The 17,354-nt window shown below is 50.4% G+C and overlaps 1 protein-coding gene across 8 annotated transcripts in view; it reads left to right on the forward strand.

Annotated features, from left to right (window-relative positions):
• The window catches only part of MPRIP (myosin phosphatase Rho interacting protein), a 127,933-nt gene that overhangs the window by 99,227 nt on the left and 11,352 nt on the right, over positions 1-17,354 (forward strand). For 5 of the 8 annotated variants that reach the window (XM_090024167.1, XM_090024168.1, XM_090024169.1 and 2 more), the window contains exons 12-16: positions 87-176; positions 665-774; positions 4,646-5,237; positions 6,687-6,803; positions 9,973-13,836. In XM_090024167.1, coding sequence (XP_089880293.1) covers positions 87-176; positions 665-774; positions 4,646-5,237; positions 6,687-6,803; positions 9,973-13,836 — 4,773 coding nt within the window. Of the gene's footprint in view, positions 1-86; positions 177-664; positions 775-1,717; positions 1,796-4,645; positions 5,238-6,686; positions 6,804-9,972; positions 13,837-17,354 lie in introns of all 8 variants that reach the window. The other 3 variants (XM_090024174.1, XM_090024173.1, XM_090024175.1) reach the window with 2 other exon arrangements.

Consider the following 17,354-nt stretch of genomic DNA (forward strand, 5'->3'; position numbering starts at 1 on the left):
AAGAAAGCCCAGTGCCCTGCCACATGCATGTACTATGGTTTTGGTTTGCAATAACCCTTCAACCTTTCCCTCTCTTGTTTCACCAGGCAGCTGATTTGGATGGAGAAATAGACTTGTCTACGTGCTATGATGTCACTGAATACCCAGTTCAGCGCAACTATGGCTTCCAGATCCACGTAAGGACGATTCAGAGAGGGGAACTGGTGGAAGCAGGGGGTGGAGTGGGTATGGCAGGTACTTTCTTATCAGAACATACTAGGGAGCCCATCTCCAGCAGCTCCCAGTGCTGGATGGATGATAAGAAGGTGGAACCATTCTTGTATATCTCATGGTGGAGGCTTGCCCACAGTGATCACCCCTCTCCAGGTGGGGACCAGCCAGTGCTTCATCAGCAGCTGGTGGTAAGATCTGGAAAGAAGCGAAGGGGATGTCTATGAGAGCTCATTCTCTGAGCCCACCAAAGATAATCTCAGTGACAGACACTGATATACACCAAGCACTTCTATTTTGGGTCTCAACCATGGTTTCCATCCTGAGCCTCCGAAAGGGGGCCCTGGGCAGCCAAGCCTCGTAGGCAGTGTGTGGGAATGGGCTGTTGCAGCCTGGGTGGAAGGAAGGAGAGTGGCTGCTTGCCATGTTGACCTGCTCCCTCCTCTTCCCCTAGACTAAAGAGGGGGAGTTCACCCTCTCCGCAATGACATCTGGGATTCGACGGAACTGGATCCAGACAATCATGAAGCACGTTCGCCCCACCACTGCTCCTGATGTAACCAGGTAAAGGACTAGGAACAGGGAGGGATTTCCTGCTCACCTCTCATAACCACCCCTGTAGCTCTCTGGCTTGCTGTACAGAAATAACCCTGCCCATACCTCTTCCTGACTCTGCTCCTTGTTGGTTTTTCTCACCCTCTCCCGCTTCCCTCTCTGGGCTCCGGTTGGACACACCTGTGTGGGGAACGAGCCTGCATCAATGGTTACTCTTGGCTGCGTGTGCAAAATCCAAGGGGTGGCTTAAAACACGTCCCATCACTTTCTCGTGTGATAATGCTCCTTTGGCTTCTGGGCCTGGGCTCAACTCTAGGGCAGTTCAGCATAACTAGCCTGTTGCCTCCAGGGGGAAAATACCTGCATTTAAATCGGAAGCTGCTTTAATTCATTTTGTAGACCATGCCCAGTGAGAAGTCCTAGGCCTCTGACCTGCCAGACAGCAGCAATCGCTTCTTCTCTTCACACCTTAGATTGAGGAACCTTCTCCAGTCTCACTTGCCAATAGAAGGCACCCAGAAATCTCACTGTACCTGTTGAGAGCCTGCAGCTCTGAGCAAAGCCCTTGACCTTCTTACAGTCAAATGCCATCACGCGTCACCGCTGCAGCAAGCTGTGCACATCCTGATGCCCAGTTCCTGACCATCTGTTGTGCAGCGAGTTGGACTCACTCACACGATTAATGCCCTCTTCTCCTGTCCATGCTCCAACGGCAGCAAATAAAGGCTCTGCCTGATTCTCGTGGCACCACTAGAAGGGTTCCGTCCCCACCCCTGCATCCCCCTCCCCCCCAGTGCTGTCTAACCGGAGGTATTCACATCATCTCTCTCCCCTACCTGTGCCGCTTAAACACCCGCCCTCGGACAGAGCTGTGTGGTGGATCTCTCATGGGTCTCAGGGAATCGTCCTCTCTCCTCACTCCTGCATATGTTTGATTTCCATGCATTCCCAGGAAAAACTTCTCTTTGAAACTATCGGTGCTGAAGCCCAGGTTGGAAAACTGTGTTCTCTCCTGTATTAACGTTTTGTGGTTTGTATACCTTGTGATTGATTCACTGCATGCCCTCCTTTTCTGCACTTCAGATGGGAAGTCCCACAGTTTTCATTTCTTCTTTTAAAACTGAAAAAGCAAGAAAGAAGGGAAGAAGCAACCTGGTTTTGACACCTGATTTCCCCAGAGTAGTATCTTCCGATGCGAATAGATAGTGGCGATTAGGCCCAAGTGTATCAGAGGCAGTCGTATCCTTAATGATTTACATAAATTCGTCTTTTATTAAGCTGGTCAAAAGAATTCTCAGCGCATGGCAGAATGTTTTCAGCTCTGTGAGGATCTGATTAGCTTTGTGAGTAAGAAGTATTTTACCATGGGGCTGAATGTAAACCCCTTCCACTCACAACTGTAAACTGAAACCATCAGATAGGAATGCTGGGCCCTGTGCGCTGGATGCCATGTCACTAATGCAGTGATGCCCTTTGCCCTAGTGCGTATGTGGCATACAGCAAGGGGCTCAGTGTATCGTATGTACCTTGCTGCATGTTGCTAGCATGCACAGGCTCTAAAATGGGTTCTAGAAAGTGGGGATTACTCAAGAAAAATTAATGGCAACCTCTTGGCCTTACATAGCTGTTTCCCCCTTTACAAGCCACTGCAGTCCGATCCTCTTGGTTTGATTTGAAATTCCACTTGTCCCACTTTACCCATAACCTGGTCCCTTGGGAAACTGCTGGCAGACATGACTGGAGTACGTTTTGGGTCATTCTGCTGTGCAGGAGCATGGTGGCATTGATCCCCTCTGGGCTGGAGATGGGGGCAGCACCCCAGACTCTTTTCTCTCCTAATTCTCTCTTCTATTGTAAGACCCCTCTCATTTAAAATGTGGCTTTATCCAGTAACAGGCTGTAGCCGGAGTGCCTGGTTTTCAAGAGCACTTTGGTATCATCCTGGATCTCCTTAGGGTTAAGGCCCAAGGGGGTGAAACCAGCTCTGAACTGGAGCTGGGAAGCTTTGTCATATTGGATGGGGTTTGTTTTGTGGTTGCATGTGGCAGAGCTGAAGAGTGAAACCTCTCCAGGCTGGTTGCAGAGACAAACTTGCCATGGCCCAAGTGTTTGAAAGCTCAGCCTAGCTGAGCTGGATGATTGACTGTGGAAGGAAGTGCATCGGAAGATACTAGGGTTGGAACCATGCAGTACCATTCCCCCGCGTCGTTCTTTTCTTTGCAAGATGCACACATACGAATATGTTTTGGGGGCTGGCAAGGGGGTGGGGAGATGCACTTCTGTTGTAAGTGCTCTGGGGGAACCCACTCTTGTTCGGCCCTCTCCTGGTGGTGGTGGTCTTCATGCATGGAGCTCCATCGTTAGGTACCGTGTTAGCCCCGATTTGGCTGCACTGCAAACCAGACAGAATGGCTTTGTGGCTCCGTTCGCTCTGTCTCCATGGAAAGCCAGGGAGCCTGACACTCAGTGCTGTGCTATTAGCACAACTGGGGGGTGGAGGGTGCGCTTACCTTCTACAAGGCAGCTCTAGGACAGAGGCAGAGAGGGGACAGTTATTGTAGATCTCTGGTTCTTGGGATTCTGGTAACAGCCAGGCCTGAGCAAATGCCTGCTGCTCGCTTCAGGACAGGAGTCTTCTGTGGGAAGCTAATTCCATGGAGCTGGCTCAGGGCACTTTCATTAATTGGTTCTTATTTTTCTTTTTGTTTAAATCCAACCTGCATGCTCCCAGGCCAGCATGTCCGCAGTTGTTTAATACGTGATTCTAGATGATCCGTAGAGGTTTGAAGATGCATCTCCTTTCCCTACTAACACTTGCCCTTCCCTCACTTTGACCCCGGGCTCAGCACCAGAGGGTCCCTTTAGGCTGCCCAAGCAGCTGATGTCCTTGGTGACACGCGTGGCCACATGCACAAGAACTCTTGGTCCTCACAGCATCTGCAGCGGCACGTCAGAGTGTGCGGTCTCCCTCGTGGAGGCTGACGTCGCAGAGCCCTGCTGTACAGAGAAGCAAGCCTTTGCCAAGCTCAGACAGCAGCGCTTAGCTTATTAGCCAGCACCTCTCAAGGCCGTTGTATGCTTCCTTGTGTGTCTCCTCCCACCTCTGCTAAATGGCAGCCTGCTCCTCTTCCTTTGGGAGCTCTACCCTGGCACCTGTGAATCCATGGTTGCCTTGGGAGTGACCAGTAGCAGCAGCATGACAAAAGTGTGACCGTGGCTTCATTGAGTTAGCTAGGCGGAAGGAGCAGGTTGGTCAGAAAGTCTGGGCCTTGGAGGGGCAGAAGGTCACTGGCTGGCATGGCGGGAATGTGGCCTTCAAATCCAGCCTGTCAGTGATGATAGCTGGTGCCTGATACTCGGCCTTAGCCCAGTTCTGGATAGACAGGTGTCCACATCCAACCAGCTGGCACTGCTGCTGCCTTCCTTGTGGCTGGTATCTGCAAAGGAACCCAAGGCCCCCAAGTGAGCAAGGCAGAGAGGAACCCCTAGAGCTCCTTTGTTGCAGGTCTGGTTGGGTTGGGAATGGTGAGCCCACTGAGCCACAGCTGTGGCACAGCGGCCTGGGAGCACGCGGGGAAACTTCACTGCTGGCTGTGCTCTGCCTGCTCTGTGCAATAATTACAAGGCTTCACTCCCCAGCGGCATCAGCCTGGCTCCTTTTGCCAGCATTGACTTCTCACGTGGAGCTGCTGGGAGAAGGGAGGAGAGAGTTCCGTGGCAATGGGAGAGGGATGCACATGACCGCACGTAGCGTTCAGGCAGGCTTAGTCTCCCATTTGCTTGCCTGCCGCAGTGGCTGTTTGAGGCGTGAGTGGGCAGTGGTTCATGCCACAGCGCAGCTCTGAGTGATGACGTCTTCCCTCTTTGTCTTTCCTCGTAGTTCCTTGCCAGAAGAGAAAAGCAAAACCAGCTCTTCCTTTGAGACCTGTCCAAAACCAAGCGAGAAGCAGGACTCGGACCAAGCAGAGATGGACCCTGAGCAGAGGAGGAGCCGGGCTCGGGAACGCAGGAGGGAGGGGCGCTCCAAGACCTTTGACTGGGCCGAGTTCCGCCCCATCCAGCAAGCCCTGGCGCAGGAGAGAGCCAGCACGGCGGAGTCTGCCAAGAGCGGCACCCTCACCTTCCCCAGGGAGCCCAGTGTGTTGGACACGGATGCTGGGGAGCTGGAGAGGGAGCGCGCACGGCGGCGGGAGGAGAGGCGCAAGCGTTTCGAGATGACTGATGCTGTTGATGGGACGGGTTCGGAAGATGTGCTGCGGATGGAGGTGGACAGGGTCCCGGGCCTGCCCGTCACTACCGATGTCAAGCCGCAGAACGTTCACGTGGAGATCGAGCAGCGGTGGCACCAGGTGGAGACAACCCCCCTGCGCGAGGAGAAGCAGATCCCCATCATGCCTCTGCACCTGACACACTCGGAGGACAGGGAGGACAGACTCTCCAAGCACCACCTAACCACGCTGCTGGAGAAGGAGGTAATGGGGGAGCCTGAGCCATGACCTGTCTTAGCCTGTGCTGTGAGAGGTCTGCAACTGTGAAATGAGCAGTAGGACAGCTCAGGCCAGAGGCTGCATTTCAGTCCTGTCAGAAGCAGAGGTGGTAAGTGGATGCTGTAAGGCCTGAGTGAAAAAATGCAGAACCCAGATCCATGTCCCTGGCACTCCCCTTTCACTCTCATTTTGGTTGCGATTGCAGCTGTCACAGCTCCCGCCTGGATGGTTATTACAGTGGGCAGAGACGAGTGTAGCAGGGTGCAGGGCCTGAACGCAGCAGCGGGAGTGGGAGGGTGGCAAGCGGCTGGATGCAAAGTCGGCCTAGCTCCCTGGGGCCCCCTACAGTGCAGGGCCTGGGGCAGTCGCCCCAATTTGTGCCCCCCCCGCCCCCCGCTGATGACCCTGGGGGTGGGGACCCTTAGTCCTTTTCCAGCCAATCCATCCTGTAGTGATAGGGGCTGCGGATTTTGCTGTTCAGTAACAAGTCTCCCATGGGGGGAGCTGGGCATTTTCCCTCTGGAGAGCAGGGTTCAAAGGTAAGGATGTGACTACTCTGCCATTCAGCTCTGCATTCCGGCCCCATCCTTGAATGTGATTCTGCATGGGCAAATGTGAACACACAATGCCTTGGCTAACCTAAACGCCTCTGGAGCATACAAAGATGGGTGCATTTATCTAGACCAGTGGTTCTCAACCTTTTTAGACTTGAGACACTCCTGGATAGACTTGGCACACCTCTCGGGAAATGCCAGCTCTTATTTCTCACTCTTTTTTTGCCTACAGAAAAATTAACAGTAGGTTTTTCTGTTGCAAAGAATCTTACAGAGTCCACAGCTGTGATTTCCTAGTTGAATTCTAGCGGTTTATCTTGTGAATCGTGTTTGCAAACCCGACCGCTACTATTTTGTGGCACCCTAGAGCCCGCTCGAAAAGATCTCGAGGAAACCCAGGCAGCCTGGTGGAGGATTGCTGATTTAGACCCTCTTTGCGGAGCCAACATTGAACAGTCTTATGTTCAGGAATGCTACAAATTAGCTTTTTCTTAAGTCCTTAGGAGAAGCACAATTTGCTTGGAATAGACCCCAGTCAGGAACAGCAGGGGTTGTGGGCTGCAGAGCAGTCATGGGCCCGGGTTTAGAGTAGCCAGGCGAGTTGCAAATCAGAGATCCATTGAGGGTGGAAATCTGTACAGCGTTGGCTGGGCCGTGCCAGGTTCCAGCGAGGGGAGTTCATCCTTCACTTCAACGAGCCTTAAAAATGAACCCCATTGACAATGTTGTTGTTGCTAAGCGGGGTTTTGGCAAAACAGATAAGGCCCAAATTACAGAGGGAGGAGAGGCAGCCATGAGAGAGCTCAGCCTGCTCCACACAGAGCAGCTGTGTACCTCTTCCCTAGTCAATGATTTTTGGCTCTTTGTTCTTTCCCAACAGCTGGAACAGAGCCAGAAGGAGGCATTGGACCTGCTTGAGCAGAACCGGCTCCTGCAGGACCAGCTGAAGGTGGCTCTGGGCCGGGAGCAGAGTGCCAGAGAAGGCTACGTGTTGCAGGTAGGAAGGTGGGGAAGGAGAGAGACGTCTCCTTCATCTTTCACTGAACTTGAAAACAAATCTGTTGGGCTTCAGTCCAGGGCACTCATGAACACATCTGGGTTAGAGTAGAAATGTGCAAAACTGACCACGCGCCAAGACTTGGGTCTTTCTTACATGTCACTGTCCTCCGCATCCACAAGGTCAGGTCTTCAACTGTTCTTGATCTCAGACCACTGGGATCATACAGGTGGAGGGACCCTTTTCCCTTTAGTGCTCATATCTATATTTAGCCTTAGGATAAGTTCACCAGCCATATTCTGCTGAGGGGAAAGGAGCCATAGCAGACATGGCCTTGGCAGAGCTGTCAGCAATGTTTGTTCCACCACATGTGCAGTCTTACACATGCATGCACATCTCTCATCTCCTGTTCTGCACAGCCAGAGCCGGGACCAGTGCTTTGGCTATGTGGCCTTTCTTCCAGAGCACTGTTCTTTGGCCGCACGATGGACCTCTGAGTTGCTCTGTCTGGAATCCTGTTTTGGATTGGTTAAAGAAGAAAGGGGAGCAGCTACTGAAAAGCTGTTCCCTTCCCCCAGGTGCCCAGATACAGCCAACAACGGCATCCTCAGAGGAGGAAAGTCTGTGGGGCTGCTTCAGGCTGGCCCGGCAAAAATGTTTTGTGCATGGAGTAGAGCTCACTCTTCCTTGGTTGCATCAACTCTGGGTCAAGGCAGCCATGCAGCTGTACTTGGCACTACCATGTTGGGGAGCTCTGGATTTGACACCCCAGCCTCTGTTCTCCCCTTGGGCTGGCTGAGCTGGGGGGGGGACGGGGGGTATACCTAGCCCAGGGGAGCAACTTGTGTTTCCTTGCTGTTACCCTTGGGACAGGGGGGAGGACTCACATTGCAGTACAGCCCAGAGACCCCAGGTGGTAGGCACAGTGCTCTAAAGCCATGACCTTCACACTCTTAGATCTCAGGGGAGAGAGAGAAGCTGCCAAAAGGAGAGTAGAGATCCTTCCAGGAGGAAACCTACATGTGTCTAGTGAACAAGCCAGCTGTGCTGCAGGGAAGCCCCTGCCCCCTTCCCCCACTGATTTCCCAATAGCCAACTCAAGAGTCTGTTTAACCCTGTTAAACGGAAAGAACAGCAAGACCAAGAGAACTTCCAAGGTTGGTGAGGGACCACGCATGGGAAGGGGCAGGAACCTGGCCAGGCCTGTTGTCTGTTAATAAACTCCCTAGTGCTGCTTGGATTGGTGACTTTATGATGTGCAGCTGTAGCTTCCTGTTCCTAAACCATGCATTTGATCTTCTGTTGTGGCGGCAACTTGCATTGGCCATAAGCCCTGCGCAGAATCCCACATTTCCACAACAAGAGGCCAGCTACTGTTTCCCTGGAGCAAAGGCATCCTACCTCCCTTAGCTCGGAGCCTGGAAGATAGTCGGCTAGTGCAAAATCAGCTACCCAGACCTGTTTCAGCAGACTTGGGACGTCCAAGTCAGCCCTAATGCCTTAGGGATTTTGCTTTCAGTCCTAACACCAAAGTAGCTTGTGCATTCGTATGGTTACAATTTGCTCAAACTGTCATCCAAAAATCAAGTTGAATTTTTTTGGAGGGTTCAGCAATGTTCTGCTCCCTCCCCTTAGACACCCGCAGCTTTGTATTTCCCAGTGTCAGTGGGAAGCAGAGGAGTCAGAATTCCCCATGAGCCTTGAGTATTTCTAACCCCTGGCAAGTAGGTAATGCCTGAAATTGGAAACGGTCCTGTTTTCATAAGTCTGCATCAACTTTAGGGCATTTAATCTGAATGAATCTCTGCATCTTCTGAGGTCTTGCCCAGCCCCAGCCCTGGCCCCAGCTCCTTTCCTTTTGTAGATGCATGCTGGGCATTAAAGCTCTCAGATTTGCGACAGCCCCACAGATTCTGCACATTTCTTAAAAATGCTGAAAAGGATGAACAGTAACCGGGACTGACGCATGCACCTTGCACTGAAGCCCTTTCTGGTCTCTTACAAACTCTCCTTCGTCTCTTGCTGTCCAGTTTAATCACGAGCGGTACATCTCAAACCCTTTGTCTGCTAACAGGTGGCGAAGTGCTAGACCTCGCACTTTCTTTCCAGGACCCCTGTAGTGTCTTCTTGCTCTGGTGGTGGAGGGTGGGAGCGGGCACTGTACTAACTAACCTGTCCGGGGGGGATGCTCTTGCATGTTAAGCATGGGATTGATCTTACCGTAACTGAGTGTCACATCTGTGGGCTTTCCCTACCAGCAGACAGAGTACAGCAAGGCAGGCCAAACACCTAGGCTTAACGCTGTGCTCCTCTTTCCTCTTCTTGTTTGTGTATTTTTTTCAAGGTATTTAATTTCTGTTGCCTTTTGCATGACTCTCTGTGAGCTCTCTCTCTCTGCATGTGACACTGCTTTGGTTTGAATCTCACAAAGGTTTGTTTGTTTTATTTTACATTCTCATCATCCTTTTTTCCCCTTCATTTGCCTTTTGTTTTATTTTTTACAGGTAGCAATTTTAGATCCTTCCCGCTTTTAAGCTTTAGCCATCCTATCTTTTTCAAAAGATGAGCCGCTAAAGAAGACTGTTTAGCCATTGCAGAAATGACATCACTATGGCAGCCATCTTATCTTCCTGTGGCCTGGCAGGAAGTGATGTCATTCACTTTCAACCTCACTTCCTATTGTTGCTCTTGTTCTATAAAACCTTGTTATCTGGAACTGTGCACTTTTTGTTTCACCACAAAACAAACAAACGCACCAAATTGAGCAGCTCTTCTGTCAGCCCGTTCCCATCCCCTCACTCCCTTTTGTCCTCACTCTTTCTGATCGTTCTTGTCCTTCTGTCCCCGTTTTACTTGTTTCTTTTCCATTGCTTTGGTTTTATTCAATTTTTCTTGTAGAGTTTGTTATATTAGAGCTGATTTGATGCTACTGTCCATGTTTTCCGTTAATCAGAAGCAGCTGTCGCCCCACTTTAAAAAGCTGGTTTATTTAAAAAAATAAAATAAAAAATTACATACCAAGAACAGAAACCATCTAAAATTGGAGCATGTGGGTAAGCAGCCAAAACAACCCAAGGAGCATTTCCATGGCCTGACTGGCCAGAGGTGTGACACTCAGAACTGGGAGCCAAGAGTGTTACTAACCTAGTATTTAATCAATTTTTTTAAGACCGAGGTGGCCGCCTCGCCATCGGGTGCCTGGCAGAGGCTCCATAAAGTCAATCAAGATCTCCAAAGTGAGCTGGAAGCCCAATGCCAGCGTCAAGAGCTGATCAATCAGCAGATTCAGTCCTTGAAACGTAGCTATGGTGAAGCAAAGGATGTGATTCGGCACCATGAAGCTGAGATTCAGAGCCTGCAGGCCAGACTCGGCAATGCCGCAGCGGAGTTGTCCATCAAAGAGCAAACTCTGGCCAAGCTGAAAAGTGACTTGAAGATGGAGAAGGAGAAAGCCAAAGAGCAGCTGGAGGAGTGGCAGCACAGTGAGACCACTCTGAGCTCCCAGTTAAAAGTCAGCGAGCAAAAGTTAAAGGCGGCAGAGGCGCTGCTGCTAGAAAAGACACAGGAACTGAGGGATCTCGAAGTGCAGCAGGCACTGCAAAGGGACCACCAGAAAGAAGTGCAGAGGCTCCAAGATAGGATCACAGACCTGAGCATGCAGCTGAGCGCTAGTGAACGGGCCCGCATCCTAATGGAGGAGAAGCTGCAGAAGAATTATGAGGCTTTGCTGGAAAGCTGCGAGAAGGAAAAGCAGGTTTTAATACAGAGTTTGAAGGAGGTGGAGGACAAGGCCAACGAGTATGAGAATCAGCTGCAAAACAATGAGCAGCAAATGGAGATTCTGCAGAAAGAGAAGCTGAATGCAAAATGTGAAGGCAGCGAAATTGTGCACCAGCTTGAGGAGCAGCTGGAGATGAAGGAGGCCAGCATCCAGAAACTGGCTGAACATATTGAGGAACTGGAAAGGGAGAGAGATCAGATAAAATGTAGGTTCCAAGAGCTCATGAATCAGGTTGCTGAGTCTGATAATGAGGTTGCCAAGCTGCAGGCAAAGTTGAAAATGGAAGAGACCAACTATCAGAACCTGGAGCACTCGTATGAGGAAGTATCAGATCAATTCCAGAGCATGCAAAAAGTTTTAGAAGAAAAGGAGGAAGAGCTGAGACTTGTGAAGGAAATGCACATGAGAATTGTTGAGAAGAAAGACCAAGACCTCAATGAGGCTCTGGTGAAAATGGCTGCTTTGGGTAGCAGTTTGGAGGAAACTGAAGTGAAGCTACAGGCCAAAGAAGACGCTTTACAGAAGTTAGGTAATGCAGGCTCAGGACTGTGTGCTGAAGATGCAGAAGACTTCTGCACTAATCTTGAGGCTGATGAAAATCCTAATCCAGAACTGGGACAGCATCTCCAAACTCATGATGAACTTCCAGGTTTGCGTTACACCCCAAAAGATGATGATGAAGGTACTGAGACCAGCCAAAGGCAGGCTGCTGAACTCACCGTGTCAAGTATGGAAGAACTGGCATCTCCATCCAAGTCTCTAGAGCTTCAAGACAGAGATATTGTTCAGAAAATCTTAGCAAAGCCTGAGGCAGGATTTGTAGGTGCCAAAAGGCAAAGAATCCGTTTCTCAAACATCCAGTGCCAAAAATATATCCATGCCGATGGGTCAGAGAAGAACTGGACTAGTAGCACATCTTCAGACACGAGCCAGGACCGGTCATTGTCTGAAGAAAGCATGTCATCAGAACTGCCTCTTGGTTACCCATCCTCCGGAGCCAGTGACTCAGAGACTTATCTTTCAATCATCCATTCCTTGGAAACAAAACTTTACATTACAGAAGAAAAGCTCAAAGATGTGACCTTGAAACTGGAAAGTCAGCAAGGTCACAACCAAGAGACCCTGATAGCCCTTCACCATCAGTGGGCCAGCACAGAGTCTCAGCTGAGGGAGCAGCTCCAAACAAGCCTGTCCCAAGTCAGTGCTCTGGTTTCGCAGTTGGAAACTGAGAGGCAGGAAAAGTTCAAGATGGTAGAAAATCATGTTAGTGAGCTGGGGGATTTCCAAATGAAAAACGGCCAAGCACTGACCTGCTTGGAGAAATGCCGAGAGCAGCTAAGGGCTTTGCCCAATTCTGACAAGGAAAAAGAAAGCAATCTGTTTCTTATGACTCTGTCCAGCATGGAAACCACCTTAGCAAATGCAGTCCGAGTCTTGCAGGGAGTGCCCATCTCACCTGATCATCAGCTGAGGGACAGCAGCCTAGCTGAAACGGCACAAGTAGAAGGAAGTTTGTTAGATGAAGAGAAACAAGTTTCCCAACAGCATCAAGCTGAGATGTTTAATAGAGACCACTTAAGGTTGCTTTCTGAGAGAGTAGCATTCGAAGCCTCCCTGATCAACCAAATAGCAGACTCTCTGAAAAATGCAAGCTCTGAGATTTCCCAGATTCTCCAGGAGATTCACGGGACAGCTGAGGTGGCGTTATTAGAGCCAGCAAATGTTTCTCACACAGCTATTGCGTTGGCCAACCTCTTATCAAAGAAACTGTTACTGGAAGGTGAATTCTGGAGCCAGGTAGAAGAACTGAGAAAGCACTTAGGCACCAAAGAAGAGGAAGTAGAAGGCAAAATGGAAACAGTTAGTTTTAGTTTTCCACAATGCCTTGTCCACACAATAGCAGACACCTCACTGATCAGGGCAGAACTTGGTTTTGTTGCGCAGAAAATGAGAGAGTCTTTTCATCAGAGGCTAAAAACGATTGAAGAAGACCTCCATAATACCAAAACCGCTCTCCAGCAGCATAAATGCATGTTGGAAGAAATCATCAAGGCATACAGGACCCCTGAATTTGATAGGGTTATGCATCAAATTTCTGAAGCACTCGAGATCCAAAAAGATGTTTCAGAACAGACCCAGGTCTGTTGGGGCGGGAGTCATCCAGAAGTGGTGCTGCATCAGGACCCAGTCAAGATGGAGGAGGGCCAGAGTTTGACACAGCAGAGTAGTGAAACTCTTGTTGCTATTCAAGAAGATCTTGCCCTACAGCTAAAAGATAAAGCAAATATTCTTAAGGAAATATCTGTTGCCTTACTATCCCTGTCCCCTGAGGAAGCCATACAGGATTGTCAGAAGCTCCTGAAGGTTTCTCAGAGCATGGGAGATCTTGAACGATATTCATCTTTGTTAGTCCAGGATGCAGTTATCCAGGCTCAGGTGTGTTATGGGGCTTGCAGAGTTAGACTGGAGTATGAAAGGCAGCTAAAGTTTTACAAAGAGTCCTTGCAAAACATGGATGCTCTGTGTCAGGAGCGTGGACAGGCTGTTGCTGTCCTTCAGGAGGAATATGAAGACTTGCTTCGAAAGCAGCGGAGTGAATATGGTGAGATGATAACCATCCTTGAAAGGGAGAATGCGGACCTTCAGGCAAAAGTGTCTCAGCTGGAGAACCAGCAGAGGTTCTTGGAGGAAGAAGAACACAAACACAACAAAAGCATCAGCGAGTTACAAGGCAGGTATGAGAAGGAGATACGAAATGTGCTAGAGCAGTTGAACAGGACTGAGGACACACTAAAGGCAGAGAGGACGGAGGGCCTGAACCAACTCGACGCCGTTGTCCGGGACAAGCAGGACATGGAGAGGTACCACCTTGAGCAAATGCAGACACTGGAGGACAGGTTCCAGGCCAAGGTGAAGGAACTGCAAGTCATCCACGGTGAGGAGCTGCAGACCCTGCAGGAGCATTACAGCCAGAACCTGCAGCGCTTGCAAGAAACACTAGATGACTACCAGCGCCAGCACCCGGAGGCCGTGCCCTCCCCGGGGCCTGGGACCGCGTGGACAGCAGAGCAGCCTAGTGAAGGTGTACAGATCTCCGAAAGTGAGCTAAACTCCATGCACGGGCTGAGGGAGCGTATCCAGGAGCTGGAGGCCCAGATGGACGCCATGCGAGACGAGTTGGAGAACAAGCACCTAGAGGGGAGCACGGCCACGCTGAGGGAGAAGTATCAGAAAGACTTTGAGAGCCTGAAGGTTTTGCATATATTTAATTTTATGCTTTTCTTGCCTGCCAGTACCTTGTTCTGGTGTCTTGGGAGGGTCATACTTGTACAGGCTGAAAGAGCACATTCCCCATGAGAACTAAGGCAGTCGAGAGTGAGAAACCAGTTAAAAACACCCGGGTTTCTTCCTGCTTCCCACTTCTGTGCTGTGTGGTATTCTAAATGCATTGCTCAGGTCTTCCAGCCCCTTGCAATTGGGGTTTTAAAAGGCTTTGTCTCTGTGTGAGAAAAATTCATGATTGGGAATGGTCTCTTTGGTGGGCGCTGGGTCCTTAGTGGGAGCCGGAATTTCAACATGCTTTAATAATATTGTTGTACTATCCTCCAGCCTCCCCAGTCGTGAACATTGTACTGTTTCTCCTCCTCCTGCCTGAGATGTATATTTTGTGTGTGACTGTCCGTACAAAGTTTCCTTCCAGAGTCCTGTCTTTCCCAGTCTGATCAAGCCGTCAGTCGATCTCTGCTGTCTTCCGAGCTCTAACAGGAAATGCAAATAAATGTCCTCAGAATCCATCGTTATGGAGGAAAGGCTGGGGGGGCACAGAAATCTTGCTGCCAAAAAGATGTCCAAGTTTTATGGGGGGTAGGGAATACCAATCCCTGCTCCTAAGCTGCTAACAGGGGAATCCAGTGTTGCTGTGTCTTCCAGCAGTTTTATTTTGCATGACAAACAGTGCACAGTTGTTACAACTAACCAAAGTCTGTAAGAGGAACAATGGCAACAAAAGGCATTTCTCCACAACACTTCATTGTTCAGGGCTGACAAGGGACTCGCACCCTTTTTGAATGACATCTTTGAAAACATATTAGTTTATTTTTAAAACTCCAGACCACTTCCAACTGGAACTGGTGCTGCAGCAGGGCAATACAGCATTGAGCAGATGGCTGGGTTCAGTGAGGAGGATGTGCCAGGTCAGCTGATTCAGGCTTCACACAAGGACCTGAGATTTATGGCAAAAGCAAGTCTGGTTGATAGCTCCGTAAGGAGCAGTAGTACCTTAGAACTGGGCAGCGCTGCGCAGGCCTGCTTCCAGCGGCAGGACAGTATACAGTTTGGGCTGTGTGAAGGTAAGGAAAGATTAGGTGGTGTTCCAGTACTAGCTAAACAGCCTAGGAAGACAGGCACCTCCCTCAAGTTCGTTGTCCCCCTTGAGAAGCAGACCCGGCATTCAGCACCTGGGTGCTGGACAGTCGAATGGTGAGGAAATGGCCTTCCTGTCCTTCCATTCCTGGATGCTGCTGTGTCGCCGGTTAACTGAGAATGCTCCGAGCCTCAGGGACCTGGGAAGGGAAAAGCCCTCGCTGAGCTCTTACCAGGTCTCCCCCACAGTTGTCAGTCATGCCAAGAGTAAATAATACTCTTGTCTCACCAGCAAAAAAGGCTTTGCTGTCCGTGTCCAGGGCTACGTGCCAGGCTCCAAGCAGAGTCTGAGGGTCCTTTGTGCAGAGGTGTGGTCTTGCTTCATAAGCAATTCCCTTTCTTCGGTGACTCACAATGGCCTTTTGGTTGCTTCCAGACACTAACACCCACAAGATTGTTCTGTCCTTGGCTGTTTCAAACTGCTGGAAAACCTTCAGTCTGTCAGATGGAGAAAAGAGTAGAAGCCCCCTCCCCCTGCAACCCCTCCAGCAGCCCTGGGCTGATGAGGTAGAGCAGATTGGGTGTATCATGCTCTGGAAGAGCATAGGAATTGAGGGGGCAGGAACGAAAATCCATATTTAATTGTCATTAAGTAGGAAGTTTACCAGGAGCTTTTCTTAAACTCTCCGGTGTAAGTACTAAAATATTAGCTTCCCTTCTGTACTATGGAGAACTTTACTGCCTTGCTAATAACAGGGATAGGTGTGGCTGCACTCTGGCGTCTCAGATTTACAGCAATGCATTTATAATACATTCAATACTGTACCTCCCAGCTAAAACGAGTAGAGAGCCTTTACCAATTTCCTCCTTGACATGATACCTGCAGAGAGCTAGCCTAGGAAGTCTGCTTTATTTGGCCATGGGCTCAAGTCCCACACTGGGTTGTTGGCTTGTACCCAAGGGCTGGTATTTCAAGCAAAGACTGGTAGAATACGCCAGTGATTCCCAACCTTTTCAGGCTGCAGACAGGCAAACTGCAGACCAGCGCTGTGCAGACTGGAAGTGACCAGCAGACTGGCAGCAAACCCTTTTTTAAACTCGGTATAAAAAAGGGTTGGCTGCCGGTCCGCAGTATGCCACTTCTGGTCTGGCAGCCAACCCTTTGCGGCCCAGGGGTTGGGAACCTCTGGTGTATGGTACTGTTACTGGAGGCATTACGCTTGGATTTTTGACCCCTTTGAAGAGGGCAAGATTAAAGCCTTCCTAGTCAAGGGAACTGAGTTACGCTAGGATAAGTGTGAGGGGATCTGACCCAGCAGCTTGGTTTGGAGTTGCCAGAAAGGCTGTGAAATCAGGATCATTTGGCCAATGCAAGCCTATGCCATTAGTATATAAGAGCCCCAAGTACAGGCAAGTGTCAGACATGGCTCTCTCAAGGTATCCCAGGGTTCATTGTGCCCCAGCTCTTACATGCATCTAGATCACATGGTCTCCTGCCCTGTTTCCTCGTGCACAGGCCTGTCAAACCAGGCTTTCTCTTTGGAGAACTGAAGTCTCAATTTATATAGTGGCTTTGCTCACCTGCCTTGTTTCTGAAGCTTGCTTTCCAAGTACGGATCCAGGAGGAGCAGGTTGGCACTGCTGGTTGGCTCCCATGATGAAAGGGAAGCCTTTGAGCCAGCAGAGATCCCCAAAAGTGCCCTGAGGATGGAAACTGGAGTGCTGAGTTCCAAACTTGATCCTGCTTCTGGCAGATCACAGGGAACGTGACTGAGCATGACGCCCTAAAAAACAAAGCCAAGCAGGTGCCAGTGCAGTGCCTGACTCAGCTGTGCCAGGGGAAGCTTGCAAGCTGAGTCGGTAGCAGGAACGCTGCAGACTTCTGCCCAGGCCCCTCAACCAAATGCAGGAGAGAGGCCTGGGGGGCGCCAATCTGAGGCCCATGATGGCCAAGCACAGACAGGATCTGCATTGGTAGCGGTGACGCTGCTGTCCCTCCCAAGGGCTGAGCAGCGCCCCGTTCGAGATGCACCAGTGGTAATACTAGCGAGCCAGTGAGTGGTGCTCTTCCCTCCAATGCAGAGAACAGATGATGGAGGGGCATTCAAGGGAATGCAGGTAGTAGGTCAGGGAAGGGACTTGCAGGGACTGAGCATCCTAGATCAGGCTGGGGGAAAGGGTGCAGGGCTGTTTGGTCACTCTTAGTCTGCAGTGAGAGGCGGAAAGGACCTGCTGGATCAGCCAGTCACTGCAGTCAGGTGAGGGCAGGACCAGTCCCTTCCATCCATGGTCTATCCGTCTGTCTGCCCGTTGGCTGATCTCCATTGTGACACCCTCCCAAGTGCTGTGCATGCATCTGCCCTCAACCTGCAGCTGCAGCCCCAAAGGAAAACACGTGCTCCTTCCCT

Source organism: Crocodylus siamensis, chromosome 12 (assembly GCF_052110815.1).
Source record: "Crocodylus siamensis isolate JL-2025a chromosome 12, ASM5211081v1, whole genome shotgun sequence".
Lineage (NCBI taxonomy): Eukaryota > Metazoa > Chordata > Crocodylia > Crocodylidae > Crocodylus > Crocodylus siamensis.